Source organism: Neolamprologus brichardi, chromosome 17, assembly GCF_056152115.1.
Source record: "Neolamprologus brichardi isolate AB-2024 chromosome 17, ASM5615211v1, whole genome shotgun sequence".
NCBI lineage: Eukaryota > Metazoa > Chordata > Actinopteri > Cichliformes > Cichlidae > Neolamprologus > Neolamprologus brichardi.
This window is the reverse complement of record NC_142120.1, coordinates 3766479-3792512: the sequence shown is the minus strand read 5'-3', so window position 1 is coordinate 3792512 and position 26034 is coordinate 3766479. Positions and strand designations below refer to the sequence as shown.

The 26034-nt window shown below is 42.3% G+C and overlaps 1 protein-coding gene across 1 annotated transcript; it reads right to left on the bottom strand.

Moving 5' to 3' along the window:
- lrig3 (leucine-rich repeats and immunoglobulin-like domains 3) lies at nt 1-24446 on the bottom strand. Its single transcript, XM_006799691.3, has 19 exons — nt 23980-24446; nt 19755-19826; nt 19590-19664; nt 10714-10848; nt 10202-10345; nt 9373-9516; nt 9134-9277; nt 8133-8276; nt 4922-5002; nt 4743-4814; nt 4157-4228; nt 3395-3558; nt 2529-2864; nt 2156-2437; nt 1589-2065; nt 1319-1477; nt 1087-1206; nt 708-962; nt 1-618 (listed from the first exon to the last, which is right to left on the bottom strand). The coding sequence occupies exons 1-19, from the start codon at nt 24177-24179 to the stop codon at nt 383-385; spliced, it is 3312 nt and encodes a 1103-aa protein (XP_006799754.1). The 5' UTR covers nt 24180-24446; the 3' UTR covers nt 1-382.
- Between the last annotated feature and the right edge of the window lie 1588 nt (nt 24447-26034).

The following is a 26034-nucleotide window of genomic DNA, read 5'->3' as shown; positions in this document are numbered from 1 at the left end:
TTTATTGTTTACATAATGTATGTGCAAAACAATGCTTCATTCAAAGCTGGAATAAGTGAATAGGCAGAGCTGCAAAGTACTCAAAATGTAAGCAAAAATAATGAAATCTTTTTTTATATACAATTTACAAAATATAATAAACTTTAATAAAAAATGTATATATTGATCTTTAATATTTAACAGAATCTGTATCCTCAACAACAGCTGGTAATATGTTCCTTTTTCTTTCTGCAGGAACATTAAATTGTCCTTTACATTCACTCGTTGTCCACATGAGGAGTCCTTTTATTGCAAAAGTGTACATTCAGTGAGGTAGAAATGTTCTTTTTTTGGGTTGTTCTCTTCATGAAAAACACTAGCTCACTGGAGCTCAGTCGCTCAGCTAAGTGCTTGATAGACACTGTGAGGTGGAACCAGTCCGAGTGTTGTCAAATGGCTGTTCATACACACTGTTGCTCTGCTCTGATGAAGAGTCGTTGAACTCCTTGTGGTCTGACTCTGCATCCGGAGCAGTATAAGGATTCTCGTGCAGAGTTATGCCATTCTGTGTTACTGACAGTGGGGTGAATCCTGGATGGAGTTCCTGAGGCCTCCAATTGGGAGCTTTCCCAAATGTTCCTGAGTGAAAACGTGCAACAAGAAGTCAGGCCGGAGCACAGGAAATTCTGACGTAAGAACGGTTTGGGAAACATGAATTTAAGACCTACCCATGAAGGTGTTGCAGGGGGAGAGACATTCATTAGGTCTCCCGTAATCGACCGTATCCCCCTCCTCCACTGATGAACGATGGTCGCTCTGATGGTAGGAGGAAGCATGATGCAAACTAGCATTGGGAAGCTGGGTCAGGACAGTGGACGAGCAGAGGTCAAAATGCTCGGTCAGGAAGTAATCCCTCCTTTTAGAGTTTGTCAGGCTGCCGTTGTAGGAGTCCATACAAGCTGGCCTTTGGTCAGCGGAACAACCTGAAGGGTTTGAAAAACAGTCAGAATCTTTATAAACAGTCTGAGATTTTTAAAGTACGTCACATACACTTGAATAGATTTTTATAGCTGAACAAGAGTAATGTTGACAGACTATTTTGCAGACCTGTGAAGACTTCAGTTGGGTCAGTCATGTACATGTTATCTCTCTGAAGCAGTGAGCCAATTGGACCTTGGTAATGGCAAAGCAGAGGATCAATGGCCACTTCCATGTCCACTTCACTTCCTGTATCCAAATGACAAAGACCTGTCAGGACAAACGAATGGGCTCGACTAAAAAACCTTACTGTTTCTACAGCTTTCACTTTGGAAACAAAGAAGAAAAGGCAGCTTTTTACCGATCATTTCTTTAGGCTGCAGATAGAAACCACTAATAGAAGACGTCATGTACTGATGGCTACTACCGCTCTCAGACGGTATATAACCATCCTGTCGGTCTGCTAATGTGCCCTGAGAGGACAGGTAGCTGGGGATGTCGGCAGGAAGGTTGGTCTCATCTAAAGCATAACGACACTTGATTAAGTTTTGCTTTCATTATTACATATTAAATGTGCAAGGAAAAAGAAATCAGGTACTGAATGATAATTAAATAAGCCCCATGAACTGACCTGTGTTGGTGACACTACAGTCTTCGTTCCTTCGACGGGTGTGGTAGATGATGACTACCCAAACCAGGGAAGTACCAACCACACAACACACCACCGCTATGATGACGATGCCTACTGTGGTCCACCCATCATCGTCAGATCCTGCCCCAGTTCCAATACCCACCCCAACGACGCCCTGTGCTCCAGAGTCGCAGTTGGGATTCGGCACAACCGTCAGTCGAACGTTGCCCCTCTCTGTGCCCAGAGTGTTGGACATCTCACAAGTATACTTTCCTGCATCTGCCTCTGCGGCGTCAACGATGATAAGGAGTTGGTTGGCAGCTGCGAAGAAGTGGCGCTCTGTAACCACTAACGGACTGTCATCTTTGGTCCAGTTCAGCTTTGGGGGAGGACTACCGCCAGCAATGCACTGAAGGACGGCGGTCTCACCTTTGGCCACAGTGCGATCCATGAGTGGACGGAGAAATGACGGTGTTTCTGTAAGACAAGCACAAGGATAGAGTTTAAAATGGGCCAACAACTTCTACATATAAGACTTTGGACCTGAAATTGGTGCCTTTCTCTCACCTAGAACTGTGAGTGTAGCATTTGCAGAAATGGCTCCAGCTGTGTTTTGAGCTGTGCAGCTATAAACGCCAATGTCTTCAGTCTTGACATCCACTATAAAAAAGACATCATCCTCAGGCATGACATGCATCCGGCGTTCACGGGCGGCAGGAAAGTCGGTGCCTCCATCTTTCTGCCAGGCGATCTGGGGGGAAGGGTGGCCAACAGCAGCACACTCCAGCCTAGCCGTCGCCCCGGCGCGGATACTCAAGTCCATAGGTGTCTTCGTGAAGGAAGGGAGCACTGGAAAAAGACCAAAATACATTCTGATTAGACTGTTTAGGATCTTTAAAGGTCCGTGCTCATAAAATGACGCATCCCACTCCAAACTCACTGTGGACGGTGAGTCTGGCCTTGGTAGAATACGAAGATCCAAAATGGTTGGAGATCACACACTGATACCTCCCCTCGCTGGAGAACTCGACGTTTCGGAGCTGCAATGTGGTCGTATACTCCGTCACCTCCGTCTCACCTCCTGCTCCCCCCTGCACCCGTAGGTGGGCCTGGTTGTGGATCTCCGCATCATTAAGGACCTCATTGTCTTTTTTCCAGGCGAAGGTCATCGGCGAGTCGCTTGAGCTGGCCGCAGAGCACACAAACGTCACATTGGCGCCTTTGAGGGCCGATTGGGTTTCCGGCTGCACAGTGATCTGAGGCTTTGGAAAATCCTCTGTGTGAATAAGAAAAAGGAATTTTTGAGCTGCAAGTACATATATAAATATATAACATGTTAGCTTAGCTTAGCTCATTCCAATTTCATTCCAATTTCCCATTTTTTAAGATTTTGGATTTTAATAACTGACATTATATCCTCAGTTGTAGAAGGTTTGAGGACCTCCTATATCTCTTAATCAAAAAAAGTCTTTCAGATAACTTTTTAATTGTCAGGTTAAACGACACCTTGCAGATCAGCTCTGATATGATGTTATGTTTTGTTAGTCCTTATCATTATTTTAAAGAGCCAAGACACGAGTGTAAATCTTAGGATTTTATCTGTAACTAAGTGCAGATGGAGCCCTGAAGGAAAAACGTAGTAAACTTCTATCATATTCCTTCTCGAAACCCAGAAGTCAAGGAGGAAAATACCCAACAATCTGGGCCAGTCTGTGAGTGGAAAACCTGTCGTGGATAAATGGCTGTTTCTCAGACATTATGGGACATTTGTGTCAAGGTCTCGCACCAAGTGGATGCATCACTCACCACACACAAACTCCTCCTGGCGGACGGCGAACACGCTCCTGCCCTGCAGCATTTGCGGGTGGGCGCAGCTGGCATTGACGCAGTACAGGAAGGTTTGTTCTGCCACCCAGATGGGTAGCCACTTCAGCTGGCAGTCGCACAGCAGGCTGGAGGTGTTTAGACGCCTGCCGGGGGGGAGAAGATACCAGAAGCGTTTAATTCACTTTGCAGTAATATTTAGAATGGCTGGTAGTCTGCGTTTCCTCACACAGCCGATGAAGGTAAAGCCGCGTGTCAAATAAAGACCACAGTGGAATCTACAGAGGGAGATTTTTATCAGTACAAGACCATCGGTTTGTGTATATGAATCAGGTAAATGTAGAAGTGAATACGTTTAGGAAAAAAATAAGATTTATATATTGTTTGGTATTTATACTGGATATTTAATGTAGATATAGACGCACAGACATACTAAAATATCACCTAAAATCCAACTACAATGCACCTGTTTTCTTCAGGAAACATTATTCCGGTGTACTGTGTATGTAATTTGTCAAGACTTGCACTGAATTTGAATAAATTTAAAGGTTGCTTTGCTTGTGTTTTTCAGCGAAAGCTTTCCTATAATGAAGGACACAAAGAAAACCGTGAACCCGTTATTAACACTGGAGTAAGCACTGTTTGCTGCAGACTTTTTCCCAGCAGACCATAATGAGTTTCACCTGGTGTTCTGTCCCACATCAACATTGGAAACACTAACTGAAGCTGCCCGTAGACACTTACAGCTCCTGCAGGTTCTTCATCTGGGAGAAGGCGTTCGCTTGGATGGACATGATGGCGTTATTACTCAAATCTCTGCGGAGTGGAAAGAGAGAAGAAAATTAGGGCCGCTAAGATCCCCGCGCAAAGATGGCAGCCTTTTCTGCCGACATCAGCCGTGTGGAGCGAAGGCTACAAAAACTTCAATCGAGTGAAGAAAAAGGTCTGGGCTCCAGAACAATAAAACTCTGTGCAGCAGTTTGCTGCGTTAATCAAGAGAGGCCCAACGCTGGGCTGCTTTTGAGCTTTGGCAACGGCTGGGAAAAAACTCTAATTAGAATCAAATGCAGCTGTTGCACCACCATCCCCAACACACACACACACACACACACACACATTTACACACAGACTTATCTCCACTTGCCTCGGTGATCGATATAGTCTGGCACACATGTAAAGATACTAATGGCAGAGTTTTCTTCTTGATTCCACATCAAAGCGGAGGATTGGGAGAAGAAACAAACAGCCTCTCTGTCTTAGTGTGATTCACCCTGGTTAGTTTACAGCTCGGACTTTTGGAAACAATCAGTGAAACACGAGGCCGACTCACAGGTGCTGCAGCGCGTCCAGGCCTGAGAAAGACTTCTTGGTCACCGAGCGGATCTGGTTCCTCTGCAGAAATCTGGGAAAACAACAAAAGTCTTATCAATTTCCAACCTCACTTTTGACTCGGTGACCTTACATTGTTTGTGTTCCACTAGGATTATGGCAAAATGATCCCACACTCACAGTTTTTTCAGCTTGTCCAAAGCAGAGAAAGGTCCGTTCATGTCTTCGATAGTCCAGGAGATTTCATTATTTTGGAGATCCCTTTCAGGAGAAGCAAACATAAAAAGCACTTTTAAAAAACAGGAAGAAAAAAAATCCACACCCAGAAAACAACTGCGCTTGTGATGTTAATAAAACTTTATGCGGCTTTACATTTCGCGTGATGGAAGGAAAATGCTCGAGATGTTAAAATTACAAAGTGGCCCCGTGCCCAAACAGGAAGTCGCGTCTTGGCCGTGGTGGCACTTTTTAAAAGTCTGCTTTGGCATTTCTGTGTTGTATAGTGGAAAAAAGTTTTACAAGGAAGCTCGACAATATAAGCTGTGCTGCATTTTAAACTGCATTCGAGGGGATGATATATTCCATCATCCCCAAAGGAGTTTACCAAAATATTAACATACACAAAGACACTTTATTTATTCTAAAATGGACCAAAACCAACATATCTTTCTATATTTATTGGTTAAGCTCTCCTGATATTAATTGCTCATTATGTCCTTGTGAGTTTACATATTTCAGCCATTTCCAGCGTTATATTACGTTGGCTTTGTGGAAACGACTCAAGCAGCTAGCAAGTCTAGTCTCTACATGCGAACTACTCCAGTGGGAACATTAAGTTTCCACTCAATGTTTGAGTTAGAACTTTGAACTTCAGAATTTCCCCCGTGGGAATAGAAATAAAACACGAGGTTGAAAAAAAAGAAACATTACACAGAGAAAAAAAAATGTCTCTTTGAAATCGAGAGACTGTAACCAACTGTTGATGTTGATGAAACATTTTCTGCTACCAAAACTAAAAACTCCTGGAAAAAATATGGTTACATTTATCCTGCTGTCCACAGAAAGAAAAATACACGCAAAACAACTAAATACACAGTTTTAGGGTATGAACATCAGTAAAAGCATTTCCCTGAGAAATTGCCTGCTTTGATCCCCGAGCGGCTTTCCTGCTTTCAAACAGTTCTTTTTCTCCTTGACACGCCTGCTATGGCTGATACAAACTGAGGAAGTGTGTATGTGTGCGTCTGTGTGTGTGTGTAGGGGGCATTTGGTTTGAAGGCCTGAAGCAATCTACGTCTAACTAGGTGCACACCTGCCCTACGATGACCTAAGGAAGACATTTGGTTCTGGTTAAAAAGACCTAACTGGGAAAAATGTTAGGGAGCCTCTCTGTGGGAACAGGGGACGATGGGTGTATGGTGTGTATGTGTGTGGGGAGGAGGGGGTGTTGAGGTTGGGTTTGTGGCTCTCTGAAGGGTTTTTTCTCCTTTCTTTTATACAAGCTGTGTTCTTTCTCCCTAGCACGGAGAACCTGAAAAGAAAAGTTTGAAATCTATTTTGCCTCGATATGTTTGCCAATGAACTTTGGGTTAAGACTGGGGTAGGTAAGGACTTTTTAAGTGTTCGAGCAATTTAAACGAAACATGATTAGTGGTTCTGCTGTTTCTAGAAAGGTAGAGAAATGAAACACTCAGAACAACAGTGTGAATAACGTTCTACACAATGATCTAGAAACTACTTACAGTAATCAGTGCTAGATGTAAAGCAGTAATCACATTACATTTACTTACATTAATTTTTGTTTGTAGTGCAAGAGGGCAAGACAATAAAGTGCAAACCGTGATTAGGCCACGAAAGACTATCCACTGCTGCTAACACTAAACTGACACTTTGCTAGCTCTTGCAAAGCATAATATGCATAAAATGCATTTTATGGTAACATAACATGCATTTTATGCATATTATGTTACCATAAAATTATGGTAACATAATATGGCTGCTGATCCCAGCCAAAACTTGATTTTTTTTTTTTTGATTTGTCTTTTAAACTTAAATAAAAGATCATGGTAAATGGCCTGTATTTGTATAGCGCTTTACTCAGTCCCTAAGGACCCCAAAGCGCTTTACACTACATTCAGTCATTCACCCGCTGGCAATGGCAAGCTACATTGTAGCCACAGCTGCCCTGGGGCGCACGGCTGCCGGACACTGGCACCACCGGGCCCTCTGACCACCACCAGTAGGCAAACATGGGGTTAGTATCTTGCCCCCGATATTTGGCATGCAGCTAGGAGGCAGCCTAGGATCGAACCACCGACCTTCTGATTAGTGGCTGACCTGCTCTGCCACGAGCTACAGCCACCATGTGCATGTTCTTATTTTATAAGGATTTATGTGTGGGCACGGAGCAGCAGGTTTGTAATTTTAACTTGCAAACATGTAACAATTCATCTCAGGTATAGACAGTATAAGAGATGGACGTAGATGCCACGACACCATCCATTGGTTCGTGCAGTCCTGTTTAAAAGCATCCAGATTAGCGTTTTTACCATCTGCACCTTGGCTTCCAAAACCAAAAAGGCCTAGTTGTTTATTCAGTATGGCCCGAATTGACTTAATACTCATAAGCTCATCAGGAAAGAAGACTGACGGTCTTATTGTAACCCCAGCTATCACCATGGTGTGGCCATATAAAAGCAAAATATAACTCAACAAGTTGTGTAAGAAATTACTCTTGTTAACCCTTTAAGACCTGCCATAGAACCAAGGCCGCCAGAGCTTACTTTATATTTTTACATGTTGTAGAGCCATTTTTGGGAGTATTTCAAGTTGCTATAACAATACAACTGTTATAGCCCATATTTTAATAATATGTATGCATTTAGTCCACAGTAACTACATAAAAAGTGCAATAAACTACAAAAAAATTGAAAATCGTTTTTGTTTTGTTTTTTACATATATTTCTACTTGGAGAAATTTAAGAGGAATTTTTCCGCGAAAATGACGTCACTTCTGGTTTCGGGCAGGTAATGGCGGACATGTGATAGTTCGCGCTGACGTCTGTTTCAATGTGGGAAGTGTTATGAACAGCTGATCGGAAAGCAAAGTGTGTTTCTGGAATATTATGTTTTTGTTCCTGCAAGCGGTTTTTATGCAGTTTTTGCAAAGCTATATGTGGAAGGAAACCGTGACTTAGGACAAGCTGATGGCATAAGATGTAAGTACAACTCCTCCGGTTTCATATGCAAAAAAAATTATTGTGCTAGCTTACGCGGTTCCGGTTCTACAGGGATTTAAAAATAGTTACGCAAAACGGAGCGTGCTGCTCAGACTGGCTTTAAAGGGTTAAGAGAGTAAGGCACTACTTACTCAACAATGAATACAACTTACAGCATCTGCAGGTTGGAGAGACCACGGAAAGCTCCATCAGCGATAAAGCTCACGCGGTTGTTTCCAACGTCAAGCCTGTCAAGCACGCCGAGATTTGCGAATCCCGATTCGTCCAGCCTGGACAGGTGATTGGAGGACAGGTTGCTATGGGAAAAACAAGAAGGTAATAATAAATACATTTCTGCAAAGCGCTGATTACAAACTGTCTCGGCTGTTGTGACGCTTCATGTTTCATATTTAAAAAACAAACAAAACAGAACTGCCTTTATATTTCCAGACCAACCTTATCTCCAATCAGTCTGCAGAGATCACATTTTGCATCAAAAAAGAATTTGTGAATCACTCCGAACAGACTATATTTTTTTTCCCCTCAAAGTAAACTCTGATGAGAACAAATCAAGATAGCTGAACACGTTCACAACCCACAGGCGACTTGTTTACTCTCAGACTTGTGTGATAAGAGCGAAAAAAAAGTGGGGAAAGAGAGGGAGGAAGAAGGAAGAAAAGAAAAAACAAGCTATCCGTGAAAAAAGCTCCAGACATGGCGAACACTAAAACCGGCCGCCGCTGTAAACAACAACCACAACAAAGGAAATCCAATCCGCTCGCAGGAACGTGCGCTGATGGCTTGAGAAATCAATTTTGTGGGTATTTCAAAGAAACGAAAATGCAACTAATAATGGAATTTCCAAAAAACAAACAAACAACTAACAGGACTTCCAGAGGCCAATGTTTTGGCTCAAGTGACAGCAGAGCAGAAAGGAGGCAAAGGGGTGTGTAATATTTTGGCAGTGCTTTAATGTTGGCACTGACTGGCAGAGCACAAGAGACGCTGCTTTGTCTACGTGTGTGTGTGTCGGGGTATATTGGCGACGGGAGGAACTGGAGTGTGAGGAAGGGCAGGCGGGAGTGCCAAAGAGGAGGAGAGGGCAACAGAGAAGTGTTGGGAGTTCAGAGTGTGAATAGAAAGTGGGGGGAAATAGATAGAAAGGTGGACTCACAGCTCACTGAGTTTCGGGCAGGGCTCCCAGGCGTCAGATTTGATCTTGCTGATGGTGTTGTGGCTGAGGTGGAGCTGCTGCAGAGACAGCAGGCCGTACAGCCAGCCTTTGCTCACCTCTGTCAGGTTGTTGTAGTCCAGCTGCCTGCACACACACACACGTGCACACACACGGTGAGACTTTATTCTGCACACAACATTACCTTTCAGGAATAAAACACATCACAAAAAAATGCTTACAGGACTTCCATATTACTGAGACCCCAGAAACATCCGTCCATCAGGCGGTTGAGGCTGTTTCTCTGCATCTTCAAGGAGCGAAGACTTGGGAGGTGTTGGAAAGTCAGCCCGTCCACCCTGCGAACCCGGTTTCTGCTCAGCTCTCTGAAACGCACGCAGAAAGTTTAAAGTGGAAACAGGACTCAAACTATTTTCACAGTGAAAAGCAGTACAAGCGTGCCCCGCGCTCACGCTACAACTCCGTCGAGGAGGACGGCTCTATTGTCGAGGTGTCACCAGCATGCATCTCTCAGCACAGGTGGATACACTATACTGCTAAAAGTAATCACGTGCATGGCCACAGGTGGATGAAATCAAGCTCTCAGGCATGGAGACTGCTTCTACAAACATTTGTGAAAGAATGGGTCGCTCCCAGGAGCTCAGTGAATTCCAACGTGGTACCACGATAGCAACCTGTGCAACAAGTCAGGTCGTGGAATACGACAAAAGAGTGTGCGAGCTTCCTTCAGGTGGATTTTAGCATAAAGGACACAGTTCCTACACGAGACTGCCCGTGGATTGTCCACATGAGCCCAACGTGGCAAGTGACAGGCGATGTCCAAAATTGGGAAACCAATACCAAAATAATCTAGATGGACAAACAGCCCTTAGAAGCCAGAGGAAAATGTGGAATTATGGGACAACAAAACTTGGGAACACCTTGATGGTGGCTGGGATGGGGGACATCTGGGCTTTTCTGTTGAGACTATTACCCCGATGACCCAGAGCCGTAAGTCCTAGAGATGGATGGTCAAACTGTCTAGCAAGCCTTTGTAATGTTTTTGCTTACAGATGCTGTAGGTGAGGCAGGGTGAAGATCTTGGGTCCTATGTTGGAGAGGCGGTTGCGGTTGAGCCGGAGAACCTGCAGTGAGCTCGACAGATTGGTAAAGCAGCCAGGCTCCAGAGAGGATAACCGATTGTTGTTGAGGAACCTGAAAAAGGAAGATATGCTTGTAAAACCTGCTTTAAATACAAACGTTCTGCAGAAAAACAGCAATATCTACTGTTGAACTACTACTGTTAAACCTGCCTAAATTTAGTGTGCATCTGCAAGCTGCTTTGCAATCCACCTCCGCCCATTTTCATGCCATCTATGACTAATAAGACTAATAAATGTATTGTGTTATGTGCCAATTGACTGCTGTGGGGTCCCAGAACAGAAATATGCTGCCAAATATAAACGACTACAGCTGGAAACACCACCTTTCTTTGGCTCTGAATGAACGAGTTTCATGACAGCGCCATGCTCATGCTCTGATCTGAATGTTTTTCTTAAGATAAAGAAAATCATAACACTCACAAGTTCTTGAGAGGCAGAGCAGGGAAGGAGCCGGACTTTATTTCCCCAACATTGTTGTTACTGAGGTCGAGGGTTTCCAGGGCAAGAAAGGGCCGGAGCTGAGCCTCGGAGATCGCAGTGATCTTGTTGTTTGCTCTGAAAATACAGACACCATTGCTCCAATAAATGACAAAAACATCATGTGTTTGGCTAGCGGTGCGCATCGGTTTCACATTTCCAGATACACAAGCACTCGCATTCCCAAAATTAGGCTGCGGAATTAAAAAAATGACGAATTCTCGCGCTCTTAAAGCGTCAACTTACCACCCAACATGAAGTTATGTCATCTTTTTTTTCTGCTGAGGTTGCACGCGCATTTCATTAAAAAAGCCAACAAATTATTCAATATGATTAATGTTGCTGCTCTTCACACCAAACAAGCTTTCACTTTACTGATGTGTTATTTTGTTTATAAGGTAATTACCAACAAGGTATTTAAAAAAGTAACCTGCCAATTACTTGGCTGATGAATACCATTCCCTCAGTGAAAGCATGCCTCAGCAGAGGCCAGCAATTTCCTGAGCTGCACGCCTCCTAAATTGCAGTGCAGGGACTGCTTAGTTATAAACAGAGCCTCTACAGTGCCCTCTTTGTGCATGAGACTCTGCACCAGAGAGGGAGAGAGCAAGTGGAATGGAGGGGGGGTTTCCCTCCAAAGCTGCAGACTACAGGCTTAGTTTTCATTACTTACAGTCCCTCCTCCAGCTACACCTTGCTGACCAGGAGAGGTTTTCCTGAAGCCTCTTTCCAGCACCAAAAAAAAAAAAGAAGAAGCAAGGACAGTTTTATAATTTAGGTTTAATATGAGATGCGGTGCCATTAATGTTTAACCAATGCAAATTAGCTGAACCTGCGTCACGCTGCTATGAAACTGTGGTGTGCTGCAGATTCGTAGAACTGGGTGGGAACTGCAACACCTTTTTGTAAACTTCTCATTCACGGGGTGATATGATGGGAAGCAAAGAGTTGGGAGAGATGGAGGAGTTTGCCGGGCATGGAGGCTACGTCCACGCTAATACATTTTCGTTTGAAAGCGCATCTTTTCCTCTCCGTGTTGGCTTTCTGTCCACACTGAGGTGTTTTTTGGTCAAGGAAAACTGAGCTTTTTGAAAACGCGCTCCAAAGTGGATACATTTGAAAACGCTGTCACAGTGTAGACATAAATGGGGGCTTTTCGAAAACCTTGACACATTTTAGTCATGTGATGCAGTCATGTGACCAATTCAACCAAGATGGCGGATGGCATCGTACAGCAGTTGTTTTGTTTGCTCCCAATTTTGACAGCTTTTCTTCAAATTCTTTGATTCTCACTTGCTTTTGCAACTTTGTACTTTTGTGTTACTCGTAGCAACAACTCCACCTCATTGTTAGTCCATTTAAAAAACTCAACATTTTACCACGATGTTTCAAAGAGCCGGAAAGTAAATAAGCAGCAGACGGAAATGATGCAGTTCAGTGAAGGAACGTAAGCATTTCTGGTCGTTTCAGTGTGGATGAAGAACTGTTCGGAAACGATTGAAAACGACAGTGTGGACGCGGAGCGTTTTTAAATAAAAACACCATTTTCAAATGTATCCGGATTAGCGTAGACGTAGCCCGAGACTCATATGTTCATAAAACATATGAAAACATTGCTCCATTAAACTGTCACACAGAATCTGGCGAGCGTGCCTTCACTTTCTTTTCTTGTTCCACGTTTTTCGAATTTGTCCGGTCTTCTTCCTCTCGTCCCAAACCGGTCACGGCAGATGGCCGCCCCTCCCTGAGCCTGAGTTTGCTGTAGGTTTCTTCCTGTTAAAAGGGGGTTTTCCCTTCCCACTGTCGCCAAGTGCTTTCTCAAAAGCAGTCGTCTGATTGTTAGGGTTACCTTACACAATAAAGTGCATAGATGTGAATGTTGTCATGACTTGGTGCTATATAATTAAAATTCAATTGAACTGAATTGTCAAACCTAAACATATGTTGCGGTGTGCACGAACTACATCATTACCGAAGTAAAACACATTGGCTCACTGTCAGCAACTTTTGTTTGGAGATTTGCAGCGAGCCCTCCGTGCATCACAGCCCTCGGGTCCCAAACAAAAGTGCCGCACACCACCTGTATCTCAGTTTTCATGTTCCCCTGACTGGTCGCTGAGAGAAGGAGGTGAGACAGAACCAGTCTTTCCAGTTTTGCTCAGAGAGAGAGCTCAAACAGGGGACAGGTGGAGGGGCTCGGTGCCTGCTCCTCGCTCCCGGGGAAGAGCTTAGCCTTCGATTTGACTGCTAGATGGTATCATCGCTGTCTCCCGTGTAATTATTGCACAATCCGTTATTTCGCAGCAGAAAATATCTTCCGCTGTTCATCTTTAAACATTAACCCAACCGTGAACTCTCTGTGCGACTCTCTGTGCGACTGCATGCCCAGACAATTGCGGGACTGTACGTCGAGACCCTGCTTTCAGTCTCAACATCTGCACTGCCACTCAAAGAGTCCTTGCCACACACAAACAAACAGAGCTCTGTACACTTTAAATCCACTCACTCCAAACTTGTTCGTTCAATCTAATGTGATTATGGAGTCATTACTAGTGTGATTGCAGGGCTTTGCTGCAGCTTCTGGAAGTCCGTGGAAGGCCAAGCATGTGTCAATAACAGCCCAATGGATGCTGAATACTGATGAAATCTGCACTAATTATTAAACTATGGTAACGTTGTTGTTGCGCAGCTTTCGTGGCTACAAAGCGATTTAATCGCAGGTAGTGGTCTTTTTTTTCAAACCTTCTCAAATGCTTACAATGTGCAATATAATCAGGTAAAGGTTTTTATACTCACAGGCCGATTACACCAATAAGACAAAGGTTTCACACAAGCTTATACCTGTCAGCACTTGTTGCATAGCTCGATCGTATTTCTGGCCTCAGCCACCATCAAGCTGACCACATTTACTCACCGCAAAAACACGAGATCCTCGTCGAGGCTTTTTATTGTTACTGCCCCGTGTTCAGCAAAGCTCGCTGCAGTGACTGGCAAATAATACTTTTGGAGGGGGAAGTTCTTTAAATGGAAAGTCGCTTTTTTTTCTAAATGTATCTTGCCTGTGGTGTGTGTGTGTGTGTGTGTGTGTGTGTGTGCCTGTGTGTGGTATTTCCTATTGGAAAAAGAACAGAGTTTGCAGAAGCCATCTGATGACTCTCTCCCTCTCTGCAGTGGCGCCTGTAATGAAAACCAGCGCTGTGCTTCACTGTTGAGACGCCATATTAAACTCTGCACATATCTGCATATCTCACTTAAATGGCAGATCATCTTAACACGTCAGTTAGTGAGAAGAACACACTGTGTCAACGTGAACTGAAGGACGCTTGTGTAGAACAAGGCTGTACGTTTCTGCACTGCACAAAGTACTAAAATAGGGATGCAACGATACCAATTTTTTCAAACTGATACGATACCGATACTTGGATCTGAGTACTTGCCGATACAGAGTACAAAAAACGATACTTCTACCACACACACACACACACACACACAAATACAATTAATTGGAAGACAGGTTTTATTATATTCCCTGCCGATAAAAAATAAAATCTTAATGAAAATGACCACAAAAAAATTTCAAGTGAAAAATAAGCACTTCTGTTAAATTATTGCAGAGTCTCCACATTGTAATTTAACAAAATATCACTGAACTATTGGCACTGTCTCGAGCTTTCAGAATAATAAATAAACACTTCTGTTTGGAATAAAATAAATACAAATTAGGTTTGCGAATAAATTAAACTTTTAAATTATTGCAGAGTGTCCATATTGTACACAAACAAACAAAATAATTATTATTAAATAAATAATAAAATATAAAAAATTATAAAATAAATAATAAATAAAATAATAATTGCCCCCCTAGTGGCCAATCTAAAAAACTACAACAGAAATGACAAGCCACCCTCTGATTAATGAAATAAGTTGGTATCGGTTAACTTTTACGAGTATGAGTACACACACATTTTACAGTATCGGCCCCGATACCCGATACCAGTATCGGTATCGGTGCATCTCTATAATAAAACACATTGTTGTATTTCTTAAATTCTATCAAATACATAATGTTAGAATGCTGAATACCAATAGTGAACATAGTCAAATAGTAACAATTTCAGCTAAAACCTCAGGTTTCAGACTGCTCTAAGAACTGTTCCTGACACTTTTTTCTGCTCTTGGCTCTGTGTGACATCAGTAAGAGTGTATAACCCTAATATGGTCAACCCTTGACCTACACTCAGAAGTTCTGCCCACAATCTGTAAATATATATTTTCTGGTGATGAGGGGCAGCCAATCAGAAGAAAGTTGGCTTAAAAAACAGAGTGGCCTTTCTCCGGCTACACATTCACAGGTATTTGTTTCAAACAAGTTCATTTTGAAAAACATCTTTGTCCACACGAAAAAGATGAGACTGTCAAGAACATGCCAAAGCAACTGCTGGCCATATATTCTTAAACATATATATATGTTGCCAATTAAAAGCTTACAAAGACTAACACGGCACACAGTATTACATTAGTAAAAGAGATACAGGCACACTCCTTTTAAGATATAAGAGAAACTCTGATTTCTTTGTCTACATACAAACGTAGAAACAGAAGGAACCCTAGAAGGAGCTCAATTTTTAATTTTTACATGTGGCTGAAAGGCCAAAACACAGAAAAAGCAACATTTAATAAAATGCCTGAGTATGCATGGACAGGGCCTAGGGTAGAGGAGCAAAGACTGCTTGTATCAGAAAGACGAACAAGGGCTGGTATACGGATTCCTCGGAACTATTAATCATACAATTCTACTTAAGCAGACCCCAACAGCCAAAGTATGGAGCTGGAAGTGAGCATAGGTAAGAGCGAAAAAGACAACGACAAGAAACAAACTTTTAATCCCTCCTTTAATTGCAGTTTCTCAAGTTTAACTGTCCATCAAACCATCTGGTTGAAGCACTGAGGCAGACGGATGATCTGATGTCGTCGTGTTAGTGTTGTTCCAGGATCAACATTGCAAGTGACCAATCACATTGTTGTGACGTTATTCTTTGGTGCGCCAAGCCATTTGTGCATTTATGAAATTCCAATGTTGCAAGGTTGCAAGTACAGTTTTTTGTTTTTAATGGCGTTTATTAAAGGGTCAGGGTCCGTTGATCGGCGGACAGAGGCGGTTTCTCGTAGCTTAAGTACAGTTTTTTGTTTTACGGCGGTTTTTCCCGAAGTCGCAAAAGTATGACGTCACAACATTCTGATTGGTCACTTGCAATGTTGATCCTGGAACAACATTTCCTATGTTGATCTGGGAACAACACCAACACGATGATATCAGATCGTGCAAGGCAGACATTTTTAACTTTGAGTTTAAAGAAACGCTACAGTGACACACTTTTCTAAATCTAAACATATGTGACCAGCTAACACAACTCACACTAACCTCACAGCCATCTTCCTCACATAACAAAGCTGCCATAGTCTTTTATCTGGAGTACAACCAACAACTCAATTAGCATCAAATCAAGTTTAGCTTAACCCATAGCCAGGCAAAAACAACTAAGCACCTTGTAAAGGAATACCGCCGGGACTTTTAAAGAACAGATTCAACAAAACCCTGATTTATCAAAACCAACAAACATTTTCATTAGCAGCTGAATCTCTATCACATGAAAAATTCAACAATTACTTTATCTGTGCCAATTTTGCTTTGGATCTCTTAATTTCAACAAGGTTCCCATTTCCTGAGGAACACAGAGGTTCACCTCCTTATACACCTAATCCAACCTGGAATCTCTATGGTCATTTGTTGAACCCTCCTTGAACACAAGCAAAGGGATTTAGTGGTGGTGGGGTTTACCCCCTCCATAAATTCCTGGGAAATTGTTCAATTAATTAAACTGATCACGACTCAATTACTACCAGCTGCAGGGTTATTGCCGTTTGTTTTTACTCAGAGCAACGGGGTCAAAGAAGTCGACGAGAGCTGCCGCTATGTCTGACTGGCTGTTTGAATAAGTGGTATTCGATACCCCGAGGTCTTTTTCCCCCCTCTTTACAACCCTCCCAGCTTGGAGAAACTAAAGGAGGGAGAGAAATTCTGGAAAAATATTTCATTGGAGGGAAAAATCACACTGTGCCATTTCATCTGAAGGAGGAGGATGGCTAGTGAGAGAGCAAGTGTTCACTTTTTCTTCTGCGTGAGCTCGTTTTCTTCACTCTGGTTTTTGCATATTTCAGATGAATTGTGCTTGACAACAATAACAGAGTTATAATGCGGTGTGTTTTGGGTTTGACAAATACGGGAGTTTTTGAATGCTGGCAAACCCGCTGATAACCACAGTTTTGCAATGTGATCTTTTTAAAGGCAAAATAGCCAGTATTTACTTAATTATATAGCACAGGCAATGTTTCACAGAACATTCTTTTGTTTCTCAAATTAAAACTGACCTTGAACTGCATATTGTGAGCTTTTTGGTTAAAAACAAATTTGTATGTCAGCAAAATAGGATTCATGAAGCTCCACGGCACTATCCACTTACAGAAAATTAGCATAACAAACTGTAGCTATTAGCTAGAATAGTTTGTTTGAATGAAAGACTGCTCAAAGATGGACGTAGCCCTGCGTGGGCGTTGCCATCTCATTGAGTTAAATACGACCGAGACAAAAGAGAGCTCACCTCACATTTACTTGCTAACGTGTTGTGATTGATAAGTTGTTAGCCAATGAGCACAACCTTGATATTTCTCCTTTCTGACTCTTAGAATTACCAAAATGTACAAAAATAAACTTCAATTTTTATTTAGCATGACCTAAAACTAGTGACTGAACCCATAAACTCATCAGGAAAATGTTTGCAAGAAGGAAAACGAGAGCTGTTTTCCTTTAAACCAGTGGTTCTTAACCTTTTTGGAGGTACCGAACCCCACCAGTTTCATATGCGCATTCACTGAACCTCTCTTTAGTGAAAAATAAAATAAGATTTTTTTCAAATTCAAGACATGCATATGTTTTTTACTGGTGCACAAAATGGGCCGTGCGTGCATACATGCACGGCGGAGGCTCTGCCGAACCCCTGAGACCGACTCACCGAACCCCTAGGGTTCGATCGAACCCAGGTTAAGAACCACTGCTTTAAACCTTATGTCCTTTTGTAACCCCAGAAGTCGCCCCCTAGTGGCAATTAAATAGAATACAGTTTAAAGGTACTTCAACACTGGCTCCACCTCTCAAACCTGGAAGCTAGTTCCATCTTGTTAAACAGTCCATGGTTAGCAGAAATGTGTATTAGCTAATATTAGCTCCAGCTTCTCGTGCATCCTGTTTTTCACTAATTGTCAGCATTAAATGGTTTTATTTCAAAAATGGCTCAAACATTTGCAAAACCATTTGCAGAATCATCCCAGCAGAGGCTCCAATCTGGCTGTATGGCTTTGAATAATATGAAGGGAAGGAATTTTAACTTATGTTAACAAAATTTAACATCAGTTTCCTACTGATAAACACCTCCCCCTTGGCCATTCATACTAGACCAAAGTAATTACGTAATAGACAAACAATTCACATTCACTAAGTGCTTAGAAAGGGGTTTAAAAACAAAACAGACAAACAAACAAACAAACAAACAATGGATTCACAGTATAAATAAATATATCAGACATTTTCTCTAAATGAACAAAAACTTTCTGTTTTATAGTTACAGGACAGTCTCTGCAGTAGGTTACAGAACTTAGCAGCATTTTTAAATCATAAATAAAAACTAAGATGTGTTGTTGCAATCGCACTTGTTTACTTAAAATATGTTAGCGATTAAATGTGTAGTTAAACTTCTTTACACTGACAGAAAACAGAGTTTCGGTGATCCGGCCCACTAAGGCTCAAACTGGGCTGTAAGTGCCCAAAATATAAAATGAGTTTGACATCCCTGCTCTAAAGTATGAAGGTTTTTGGGGTTTTTTGGATTTAAAAAAAAGTCTACCCTACTCATGTTTCTGTGCTAAGGAAACTTATAGCTGGAGGTGACGCTCTTGAGTGAAATCTGTAAACAAATTGTCAATTGACTGACTAAAGACTGCACGCCCTGTGGCGACCGCGGCGTTTCGTGTTGGGGCTTGATGAGGAAAAGGCCTCATCTAGCTCAGAGTGGAGGCACATTCCTCCACAGTAACTTCACTTTGGCTGGTTTTGAGAGACGTGCCACAGAAAGCAAATAAAATTGTTGCGGTTTCACACACTAATATCTGGCGTTGCCCCGAGAGCACGTATTGCACAACAATACTGGTTAAAGTCTGACAGGGACCGACTACGACAAGTCAAATCGCCTTCTGCATACTCAGCATCACTCAAGCACACGAAGTGATCGTTCTCAACAAAAGTTAGAAAAACTGATACAACAAGACAATGCTGAAGCATTTTCTTCCAACTCTCTTTAAAGGACTGGACGTGACCCATCCACTTGGGATCACACCAAAAAAAAACCCATTTTTCACATGACAGATTTTCTTTCTTCCCAGTCTCACGTCACTGCCTCCAGTTTAAAAATACACCAACAAGCAGGGAAAGCCACCAAAATGTTTTATTTTTTTTTCCATTTCTGTTGATGGCATTTGTCTCGAAACACGTGACCCGTCTGGGGCTGACTGCCATCTCTCTGACTGCCCCGTCTGGGAACCAGCTCAGTCAAATGGGTTGCTCTCTGGAGAGAAGGAGGAGGGGGAGGAACCACTTCCCCACTCGCTAGTTTAACCAGCCATGACAGCCCCGGCGGAGAATTACCCTCCACACCACGCTGAGGTGAGAATCCAGAGAAGCTTTCGATTTAAAGGAAAGGTTTACTTACAGAATGAGAACTGTGATGTTTGAGGCGTAAGGGCCCAGATCTGGTATCTCCTCCAGTCCATTGTGGTTCAGCTTTCTGAATATATCATCAAAAAAGACACGGAGTTAGTCACAGACTGTTTTGGAAAAGCCCGAGTTTACTCCGAAATGTGCGAGGCGTACTCACATTTCTTTTAAATGTTGTAGTTTGGAAAACAAAGTGCTGTCGAGCACCTGCAATTTGTTGTGGCTCAGGTCCCTGCGGGAAAAAAAGGAAGAAAAATTAAGGGAAAAGTATACCCCACGCACTGTAGTTTTCAGCTGCTGCAGTCTTACATTTGGGTCTGCGCAGCAAACATAATTACATACAAATTTGGTGTGTTATTGTGCCTTAAAACTGTGAACAGTGAAAGCGGATCAAAGAAAAACTCACTATAATGTAACTACGAGGTTAAAGCTCCAAGACGTAACAGAATGCTTAGAGTCGCATTCTCGACTGGTTTGAATTTTAGTTCCAGTTGTTTTTAAGGGTGGGCGTGACTTTGGTTTCAAACCACAGGTATATCCCTTTGAAATACAGTCAAATAGCAGCAACATTAAGATTGTTTGAGGTGTTTTAGGGAAGTGCAAAAATATTGGACAACATCTCAAAGCAAGAGAAAAAAAAGTTCCAACACAACCTTTTCCCCTCTGAATGCTTCACAAGTTAAAAGGCTGCTTCTGACATTTGGTCTCTCCTTTGAAACACAGCTTCCTTCAAAACCAGACGTCAGCAGAGAAAGCCAAAACCTACAACCTGATAACTTATTGTGTGTGTGTTTGGGGGGGGATGAGACGAGTGGAGTCGGCAGAGGTTTGTTAGTAACCGAGTCTCTGTACAGACGTCTTTGTTGGTGTCTGGACTCGTAAATCCCTTTTTTCTGACTTCGATATTTACAAATCCTGAAAATCAAATCTAACATGTATTAAACATGTACTTTCAGTGTTATTTAGTTGTGTAGTTGACCTCAAAAACCCCTAGCAATCACAACTCCTCTAAAGTTTTGACAGATTTGGAAACTCCTGAATATAATACTCTATTTAGAAGTATGAGTACATAGTCTGCACGTTGTTTGTTTTAGTCTTGACTATTGCTCAATTGGATCTGGTCTATGTCTTGGTTTTGTCTGAGCCCCGTTTGGATGGAGGCCTGGCTCAAACCGAGCCTGGTCTTGGACTCGTCTGAAGCAGCTTTGGCTGCAGCTCACTCGGGGTGAGACTCTTGTTTTTGCTGCCTGTTTTTTTGAAAAGGAGCCTGAAAACCAGCTCGAGAAATCTGGCGAGCAGAGCCTCGTGCGCCATAAAGCACTGGAGTTATTGATGCTGCTGCGCACGATCGACGCTGTGGTGCCAGACACTTTTTTTTTTTACACCTCCCCTCCTCCTCTTCGCCCCCCTTACCTCCCTCATCTGGAATCCATCAAGCAGCTCTGGAAGGAGGGGGAGAACCTAACAACTGCTAATGTATTCTCAATGCCGGGAAAAGTGAGAGGGACGCCTTTCATACGCCTGAAACACCCCTGTTGAATTTTCTGGGGCCTGTTTTTGTTCTTTGGTGGAAAGTTTCTCAAGCCACTCAACCAGAGTTTTACTCTAACTAACCTCCGTCACCCCCTCCCCCCATTTTTTTCCTCCAAGCATGCAGCTGTGTTTTGTTGTTGTTACAGCTCCAGCGCTGGGGGCCATAAGGGAAAGGTGCCCTATCATACTCCTGAGATAAACCGTGAGTAGCCATGACACTTTCATATCCCTCACAAAGCAGGCTCTGAGAGGAGCAAGATAACAGGCAGTGCTGCAGAACTATATCTGCAGGGCTGGTGAAAATGTACTTATCACTCACTAAAGAAAATGAATGAGCTACTCTACACACTACAAGAGCTGTCATTAACATTTTACAATAAAAGGGGAAATATCAGATTTCAAATTAAATATGACAACTGTTTAGAAAATAACGATGCATAAACACCACAAGTTAGCCACAAGTTTCTGATTCTGAAATCTGATCGTCACATCACAAACTACAGTTAAACCTAAATTATTCTCAGCTTTTTAAAAAATACCAACCACAGAAAATAGGATTTTGGAAAGCATGTAGCAATTACTAGCTTTCAGATTTTAGACACCACACTAAGGAATTAGCTAAGTAGCTAACAGATTTAGCATCAGCTATAATGGCACGTGACTTTTAAGAAAATGTTCTTATGGTTTCTACCTGGTCAGATTAATGTTTCAGTAAAGTTATCCAATAAATGTTTAATCAAATATACACTATTTGTCATATTTCAAATGTCATAGAAAAACTAATAGTTTGGCTAACTGGCTAGCAGCTGCGGCTCACTAGTTCTAGCTAGCTAAACGCAGAGACATCAATTTTTTTTTGTTTTTCACCTCTTTTTCAGTGTTGCATGTTCTAACAAAGTTTGTGTATAAGGAAGCAGCCCAAAGTAATTGCTAGTGTTATCTGTCCTTGTGTTAAAATAAGCAAAGCCTGGCTGATGTCAAATGTCAATAGTGGTTGCCCCTAAAATGTACTTGGTTCAATGTGACTCTTATACTAAAAGTAAGTTACCACAACATTGCATTGTTTAGCACTTGAATACTTCAAGTACTAAACAAGTATCTAGGTAAAATTAGGCTAATTTTAAAATTTGGCTAATGTGCTAGAAAATTCACATTTATGACGTACTATCAAGTCATTACTACATTTCAGTCGACTGATACCGCCACATGACAGATATATCTATATCTTCAACGTGGTGTCTGAGATTCACTCACATAAAAACTATTTTTAAAACATAAAATGCAAAGTAGACGTTTTAATGTAGAAACTCTGTCACTATCAGTATATTTATCCATCTGTGATATTGGGTCTCCCTAAAAAAATAAGATTATTGGCCCCCAAAATCATGTATTTGTCGAGGTACAATAAAGTTACCTTGACTTGACTGTATATGTTTAACATTATGCAACTGAGACTTTTTTTTAGAAGGAACTAAAAATCAAATGGTGCACTTTCCATTTAATAAATATGTTCTCAGTTTAAAAGTTGGACTAATCTTTTGCCTTTTCTCTCAACGTCCCCTCATATATGTGCGGCTTAATCCTACTTCTCCATACTTTCTCCATGCCCCCCTCCTCTTTCTGAGACTAATCCTACACGCTCCCCCTTAATCAGTACCATCGCTGGCTCTTGTGTTGCTAATTCAGCAGAAATAATGGGGTGCTGGAAAACAAAGGGTCGGGCGGTCTAAGGGGTTTAAAATGTGCTGGAGAGCCACTCGTAAATTAGCATGCCAGAGTGAAAAGAATTTTCCCCCCATATGGAACTTTTTTGTTTTTTTGGGAAGACTGGGCCTCGGTTACGAGGCTCAGGCTGGCTCTGTTTTCTCTGGCAACTTCAAGTTTCCAGAGCAGCACATTTTAGGGAGAGAGAAAACTCACTGAGCAGCAGCACTCAGAACTACAACCAAGCACCGAAATCAAGCGCTGTGACACGGGGCAATAAAAACCAAGCACTCCACCTTAAAGCCAGGATGTAAAAAAAACAAGTCACTCAGAATAATTATCTAAGTAGAACACATCTAGGATCACGCTGTTACAGCTGGGTATGGTGTCCCAGCTTTAAAAAAGGCCACAGGCCAAGCTCAACCAAAAGCAGCCTGTGGACAGAGTAATGGAGGTCTGAGTCGAGGAAAGACTTCAGTGCTGCAACCAGACTGCATCTGGTTTACGCTTTTATGGCTGTGGGGAGGCCCGCGGGGGTTTGTGACACTAAAAATCTGGACAGGGAAAACACGAAACACCCAAACAGTGCGGATAAACGTGTAGATGCCCGTCTCTCAAATCGAAACGCAATATTCTTCTTTATTAAAAGCACTTATGCTCATTAATATCTGCTTACTGGCAGCTTCTGTAGCTGCTTCTATGATGCTGCTTCCCACGGGAGAGCCTGACTAAACGCCCAGTACCTGCAGTCGTTCGGTGGATTTGTTCACAATTAACTGCAGGTTATGTAGAAAGGGGGGGTTTGGTGTATGTATGATGTGTTGAACGCTTCCCTCACATAAATGGCACGTTGCTAAAAAGGATCAGTGAATATAACGCACACAAGCGGATTCATGACTAAGGTCACCATTACGCGCAACTTTTTCTGGACTCCTGACTGGATCTATAGCAAATAACAATAGAATCAAAGCAAATTAAGTCAGTCTTCTACTTTTTCTGCTTTACAACCCGTTCCCTCTTCAGTGCGACAGGAATGCGGGTCATCCCATCTCATCTCAAGAAAACTAAACGTGTTCCCCAAGAGGTGCGCAGAGCTTTAAACCCTTATTCACAGCGATGCAAATCAAAAGCTGATCCAGTAGACTCACAGTTCAACTGTCCACTCCGGGATCACGGCTGGTAGTGTTTGTCCCCTTTTCAGCCGACCGCAGTCCACGAGCTCCCTGAGACAAGCGCAGGGAGACGGACACGTCCTGGCGTTAGTACCAGATCCGCTCTCCACTCTCAACAACAGCAGGAAAACCACAGCGAACTTTGCAAAAGTGCGAGGCGGCGTAGAGGAACGCATTTTCCCCCCCAAGTGAACACCTCCCAACTTGTTTTGCTTTTATCTTCAGATGAATCCAAGTTATCCAAGTGATCACCCCCAGAAAAAGAAACACGAAGACGAAATAAAGTCCAGATCTGGAGCTGTCTGTCGGGGCGCAGTCGATCCTTATATCCAATCCGTTGTTGCTGTGGGGATCGCGGGGGTGAGGTGTAAAAGAAAAGCGTTCTTCTCAAACTTGCCCATTCCTGTGGAGAAACTTTTGTACCGTGAGCCTCGCTGCTTCTGTTGGGGCAACTCGCGCTGAGCAGGATCCCCACAGCGCAGCGTGAGCGCACGCCAGAGGTATGTGGGCGGGACGACAGGGGTGCACGGGAAACGTAGTCCATAGGACTGCTGCTGGCGTAAAGTGCTGTGTACTGTGTCCTTTAGTGCAACAATAATATAATTCTGCTTATATTTTATGTATCAGTAATTAAATATTTGTAAAATGTAGAGTTGAATCATTTTTAATTACGCACACTTTGCACACACTGTTGGTAATCCTCCTGGAACTTGTATTTAGGGCTCACAATCACACTGGATTGCGGTCTTGCTTAATCGATTATGTTTTTAGTCTATCAAAAGCCTGATAATTGCGGAAAAATCCCAGCTGTCAAATAGGAAAATTTGGTAACAGTGACAAGTCCAAATGAAATTCACTGTAATATTCACGTTTAGGAGCTGGAAGCGGTGCACATTAAGCGTTTATGCTCAAAGGAAAGCAACAAAGAGATTAATTTTCTGTTGCCTGACTTGATTAAGTGACTAATCGTTTCAGCTCTACTTGTAATTGGGTATTTTCCATCGTGGCCTCATTACGTTTAATTAAGGGAGGCTCTGAAATCCTCCTTTGCAGGTCTTGTTTGTGCTGGTCGTTGTCGCAGACAACAGAAGCCACTGCCTGGTGCAATGGTTGATGACACCCACCTGTAACCTATCTGTAACATTTGGGTTATGGACAATAATAAACCTGCAAAACAGACAAAACTACAAGAAATGCTTTGTCATTTAGACGGTGGCTGGAATCGATGTTTTCTTTACATTCACTGTGTAATAGTGCAGGCTTAATTCATGAGCAGTGCTAATTACACAGAAGGTAATATTTCTCCTTGTTAGGAGACCAAACAGTGTCCTTCACCTTAAAGATATTAACAGAGGATTTAATTGGCATTCAACACTTGAAAGCCCATTGATATTTTCTAATTTGCAATTTAAAAGGTGGGAGTTCTTTTGTAAATTTCCACATGAAAAGACCCCTCATAGGAAATTCATGGCCAGGCAGATGTGTTAGTTTCACCTTAGGCAAAGTGTGGAGCAGTTTCCTGTGTGGCCAAAGGCATGCTTTCTCTGCTGACTGACCTTTCAACTTCTCAGTGAGGACACAGACTCATTATTACTTATCTTGATGTTGGATAAAACTAAATGCCATCGAGTCACTCTGTATGCCATCTGTGGCTCAAAGAGGCATGATATGCTTCAGACAAAGGTCATGTGTTTATATATTTTTTAAAAGTGCCCACTCGAGGTATGATTAATATTCAGCTCTGTATTAATTAAATGATGGGCATTTTTATTAGACTGTGTTTTAATGGAGCCCCTTTTGCAGTTTGTGTGCTAAAAGCAAAAAATAAAGGTCTTACTGCTTAACACGATGTAATCTCCAAACATTTATTGACAGGTCATTTTTCTGAAAATCAAAAAGGAAGTCAGAATTGCATGATGATGTTAGAATAGGACCACAAAATTGTCATAGGGAGGAGACTGGGCTGGATGGATGGTAGGGGTGGGGGGGATCGATACTGTGTAGTATCATAATATTTTGTTTGCTAATAAT